Source organism: Capricornis sumatraensis, chromosome 14 (genome assembly GCF_032405125.1).
Source record: "Capricornis sumatraensis isolate serow.1 chromosome 14, serow.2, whole genome shotgun sequence".
Classification (NCBI taxonomy): Eukaryota; Metazoa; Chordata; class Mammalia; order Artiodactyla; family Bovidae; genus Capricornis; species Capricornis sumatraensis.
In genome coordinates, this window is record NC_091082.1 from 87525344 (window position 1) to 87530836 (window position 5493).

Here is a 5493-nt window from a genome sequence, read left to right on the forward strand (position 1 = left end):
ATGGACTGGGGGCGGGAGGCGGGACCGAGGGCCTCTGTCCCGGGTGCTCCTGTCTCAGGACAGCGGCCCTCCCCAGCGGCCCACTGCCCGGCGCCCGCCCGCTGGCACGGCTTGGGGGGCGCGAGGCCAGCCCCCAGCTCTCCTGTGCACCGTGTCCTCCTGCGGCTTCCAGGACGCTCCGTCCTCTGCCCAGATTGGGCCTCTGGGGTGTCTTTCCCCTTGGAAAACTGTTCTCCCACGTCCGCGGGGGAGGCAAGGCCTGAAGTGGCGTCAGCCGTTGGGAGCCACCCCCGTTATCAGGGGACCAGTGAGCACAGAGGGGCCCCCATCACTAGGAGAGCCCCGAGGCAGCAAGTCCATCTCAGTTGGGCTCAAAAGGCTTGTCTTTTCCAGCTTGGGGGAGGAGGGTGGGAATATCTTGCATCGCTGTCTCCTGCAGCTTCCCAAGGGGTCCGAGCCCACTCAGGCACCCAGAGCCCTGCTCCTGGGGACTGTCAGGGTCCTCAGAAGCCCCGGGTCTGTCCTGGGGCAGGAGGGGAGCCCGCGCCTCAGCCGCCCCAGGACCACTCTCTCCCGTGCTGTACTCAGGACCCGCGTGCTCCACGGGACTCGGCTTCTTAGCAGAAGCTGGACCCTGCAGCCCGCAGCCTCCTGGGAGTCCCGGCCCTTCCTCCTGGAATGTCCCCGGTGTCTCACTCCTCCAGGCACCACAGGAGACCGGTCATTTCCTCTATCCCCGCAGCACCCGCTGCGCCAGGAACCCAAGAGCAAACCAGGCTCGGGGAAGGCCCTGTGCTGAGGTCCCCAGGTGGAGGCTTGATGCACGCGGCCGGTCGGCGGCGGGGGACGGGGTCGGACGACGGGCAGTGCCTCAGGCCCCAGAGCCCAGACCCCAGAGCTCCCCCACCGTCAACGTTTCACAGCAGACACGGCACGAGTGGCCCCAGGCTTGGCCCCTCCGCCTGGTGACACCGCCCTCCCGCCCGGGTGCTGTGCACAGGACCACCCTCGGAAGCCGCGGGCCATGGGCAAAGGGGCTGAGACAGGGCGCAGGTCGGGCAGGGCCTCTGCTTTGGGCCCCGGACCCCACGCCCACCTGGCCCTGCCAGCCAGCAGGTACGATGCCCAGGGAAGCGCTGCTGCAGGGGAGCCCCTCAGAGCGGCGCTGGCGGCACCCCCCGGCTGGCGGCACCCCCCGGGCTGGCGGCACCCCCCGGCTGGCGGCACCCCCCGGCTGGCGGCACCCCCCGGCTGGCGGCACCCCCGGGCTGGCGGCACCCCCGGCTGGCGGCACCCCAGGCAGCCTTTCTTCTCCGCCAGTGCCCCGCCCGCCGCCCCAGAGGTTTCCTCTTTGTTTTGCCCGGGGCTGCCTCCCGCCTCTCCTTTGAACTGGGGTGTGGGCTCCCCGACACAACACGCCCACCCTCCTCCAGCGACCCCCGGGCCTGCCCCCAAAGGTCCCTGGGGGACCCCGCTTCTGGGAGGGGCTCCCCCACGTCCCCTGCCCCTTTTCTCAACAAGACCCCTGGGCACCGTGGTCCCGAAACATTTTGGAACGTGCACCCAAGCAGCTGACTGGCTGGCGGTTAGAGCTCACACCCGAGTACTGCGGGGGCACCTCACACCCTTAGAATCTTCTAGAAAAGAACAGTGCGGGCTGGCCCAGAAAGGGAGGCCTCTGGGCTCCAGAATGAGACGAGGCCCGTGGGTCCCCCAGACTCAGCCCCCAAGGCCGCTGTCCTCCCCAGGGCCACGTGCCTCTCTGCCTCCTCAGACAATAGGCCCTGCTGGGCTCCGCAAGCCGGGGCCTCCCAGCCGTTGCTCTGCCCACCGCACCCCTCACCACCCCACCGCAAATCTCTGCGTCCGCACCAGCCAGGAGGAAACTTAAGCCTCTGCCCAGGCCCCAGGGGCTCCTCACGGCTCCCTGCGCCTACTTGGCCCTCTCGGCCTCCACCAGACACACACATCCACCCCATACCCCTCCACCCACCCCCTGCTAACCCCACACTTTCTCCTCCAGGAAGACCTCTTTGACTAACACTTCTTGGCCCTGGCCACCCTAATAACAATACTGCTAACACCAGGGTCTCCCCAGGGGCCAGGCACTGTGCCAGACCCTTAGGCACGCTGCCTCATTGAATCCAGATGACATCCCTGTGAGGCAGGTGTGAGCTGCGTTCACAGGTAGGAATCGGGCCCAGGTCACCAGTTCAGATGACTCCAGCCCTGCTCTGCTGTGACCCCGTCTCCGACCCACGCCTCCAGCAGTGATGGACGCGGACTGCCCAGCATCTTCCTTCAGTCAGGGTCAGCGGTCAGGGGGTCAGGGTCAGGGGTCATCAGAGCAGCCTTGCAGCGAGACCGAAGGAGGCAGGAAGCTGCCTGTAAAGTAGTGAGCGCCCGACACGCCCCCAGCAGCTGTCCTGCCTCCTGTCGGGTGTCGGGGTGGGGAGGGGGTGCGAGGGAGAGCCTGGAGCCTTGGTGGGCGGGAAAGTGCCTGCTGGGCCGTTGGGGGAGGAAGGGAGGTGGCCTCAAGGCACTGGCCTCAGTCAGGACTTGGCTGCCCCGGCTCGGGGTCCAGCCAGTTGTGAATGAGGGGTTGCGGGGGAGGGGACACGAGTCTTCCTGACACGGGAGAAGGCAAGAGGTCAGATCAGGCCACTTGGATGTTCAGGGAGTGGCCGGCGAGAGGGTGCCTACAGTGGCGGGCTGTCAGCCCACTGCTGCCCACCCTGGAGGGGGCCCCCAGCCATAGCGGCAGAAGGTGGTGGAAACGCGGGCTGAGAGGTCCGATCTTCAAGCAGCACTGCTCCCCTCCAGCTTCCTGACCAAAGTGGGGACTCAGAATACCACCCGATTCCCCAAGTCAGGGACAGCCCTGGGCACTGCCCACACCTGTGTGCCTGCCTCTTGCTGAGTGGCCACCCCGCCTTCCGGTCGCCCCAGAGTCGGGGCTGCTCGTCCCCAGGCGAGTTCCAGGGAGGATGTCCACACCAAGCCTCACTGAGAGGCAGGCTGGAGGGACGCCCGAGGGCCTGCGGTGCTAAAGCCTGCCCCTCCCACCTGACCAGCCTGGCAGCCAACCCCAGGGGGGTGTCATCTTTGCAGCTAAGCCAGGGGTACCGGGAAGGCTTTCCGGCGCCCCTGGAGCCCAGACAGAGGGGCCAGAAGTGTGTGCGCCGCAACGGGCACTCCCTCTGCCCTCTTCCCAGGTCCCCATCGTGAAGCCCCAAGGCCAGGGCCAAGTGGGAACGAACAGGGGAGCCCAGAGTCCCGGCTGACCCAGCCCTACCCGCCCGGGACTGTGCTCCCCCGCCCTCGGCCCACACCCCAGGACTGGCAGAGGGTGCTGTGCCTAGGGGCTCCAACCGCGCGGCCGCGCAGCTAGGCAGGTGAGGGTGGAAGCGCACGTACTCACAGGTAGGCAGTCAGGGGGTCCAGGCCCGCCGGCACCGTGGAGAGGCCCCGCTCCGAGCAGTCCACCCGCAGCAGGATGCCCGCCTCGCGGCAGCGGCAGGGGGCCGGGCAGGCGGGCGGCGGGCGGGGCGGGAGGGCGGCCGGCGGGGCGCAGAGCGCCGCAGCGCAGAGCCACAGAGGCAGGAGCCGGGGCGCGCGGGGCATCTCGGCGGCGGCCCGCGGCGGAGGCACCTGGCGGGAGTGTCGGCTCGGCCTGGCGCTGGCGGCGCGCGCGGTCAGACAGGCGCAGGCTTCGCCTCTTCGCTCCCAGCTTCGCGGGCTGGGCTTGGCAAGGGAGGGCGAGGCCACAGAGGAGGAGTCAGGGAAACCTCGCCTGCCCGCTCCCCGTTCTCCCAAACTGGCAGGAGTTTCATCCAGGAAAAGAAAGAGCGAACAGCCCGGAGCGCGGACCTGCAGGCGTTTGGGCGCAGGACCTCCTGCCTGGGGGACCGCCTGGAAGCGGGTGGTGGGGGTCTGGAAGAGCCCCGCCCCGGGACACCTAGAGCATTCCCACAGCCCCTCCAGCACCATTCCCACCTCAGGCAGCTGGGACCTGGGAGAGACGGGCTTTGTTCAAGCTCATCCCTGGGGCATGGTGGGGGGGCGGTTGGCAGTCCCAGACGTGGAGCTCCGGCTGCCCTCCGCACCTGTCTCCTGGGAAGGGCTGGTCCTCAAAGCCCAGCAGTGAGGGGCGGAGCTTGCGGGGCGGTCACTGGGGCTACCAGGAGCAGCCTTCCCCAAGCCCCAGGCCGCCACCAGAGAAGGGGTGATGTCCACCCGCCCAGTAGCTGCGAGCCCGGGGAACTCTGACCTGCTTCCCACCGGACGGGGCCGAGCGGGCGACCCCCTGGCTGTCAGAGCCGGCCTGAGCGCCGGCGGGTCAGCGCCCCCCACCCCCACGGAGGCCAGTCTGGCAGCTGCAACTCCAGCAGCCCGGCTGGCCGGGCCAGGACAGAGGCCTGAGGGGCAGAGTGGGCAGCTGAAGCCGGCTCGTCCGTGGGGGCCAGACCTGGCTGGCGGGGTAACTGCGGCCCCTCCTGCTCTCTCGTCTTGCACCGCCCCCGAGTGTACAGCAGCAGCCTGAGGCCTCAGGGCAGCCAGGGGTCCTTCCGCCAGGACCATCCCTCCCCCGCCCCCCGCCCCCCACCCCGCAGGCCGCTCACCACTCCTCCGGTTTCCTGCTAGTGTTCTCCCGGCCAGGCCCGGGGGCTGCACAGCTGGGCCAGGAAGGGGCAGAGCTGACCTGCAGCCTCGCGGTGGGCGCAGCCCTGGCGTAGACAAGCCCCGGGAAGGCCTGGCTGGTCGGCGCTTGCAGCTCCGGCTGTGGGAGCCCTGTGGCTCCTGGGCAGCGGCGGGGGGGGGGGGGGGCGGGGTGTGACTCAGTGAGTCTCCAGCCTCTGGAGGGTCGTGTGGGCCAGTCCCACTCCTGATAAACACGCGTGTGAAGAGCGTGTGACCTAGCCCGGGGCCCCAGAGCCGCACCCCACCCTGAGGAGGCCCCTGCCTCTGCTCCCGTCCCACAGGCCTTCACCAGGAGCTGGGTGCCACCACTCCCCGCCTCGGGGTCTGCCCCCCACTGAGGCTCCTGGTCTGCCTTATCTGGCTTCTCTGTGCCCCCCAGACTGTCTCCCAGGAGTCATCCACAGCCTTGCAGCTGATGCAGGACCCCCCTGGCCGGCCCCGGGGAGGCTGTGAGCGATGGTGTCACCATAGTGGGCTCCTGTGCCCTCCTTCCTGGTTCCCCTAACCAGGTTCCCTCACTGGTGGAGGGTGGGGGCAGAGGAAACTCGGCCACTCTGGCCGGGGAGCGGCCACCCTCCAGCGCCGGCCCTGGGCAGGGTCATGGCAGGAGGGAAGGCCAGGCCGAAAGCACCCCAGTCTCCATGGACAGAACACACTCCACCTCAGGCTTGACTGTACCCTTTATTGCCCTTCACAGTGCGGGGCTGCGTACAGGCCGCCCTCCAGGGGAAGCCAGGCAGCAACGGGCTTGCCGGGCCGGCACCGCCTCCTGTACAGCAGTGACTGGATGAC

General features: G+C 69.0%; 1 protein-coding gene across 1 annotated transcript in view; it reads right to left on the reverse strand.

The window, feature by feature from the left end:
• Positions 1 to 3990, reverse strand: part of LGR6 (leucine rich repeat containing G protein-coupled receptor 6) — an 82674-nt gene extending 78684 nt beyond the window's left edge. Inside the window, exon 1 of the mRNA XM_068985807.1 lies at positions 3422 to 3990. Coding sequence (XP_068841908.1) covers positions 3422 to 3990 — 569 coding nt within the window. The remainder of the gene's footprint in view (positions 1 to 3421) is intronic.
• Positions 3991 to 5493: the final 1503 nt, after the last annotated feature.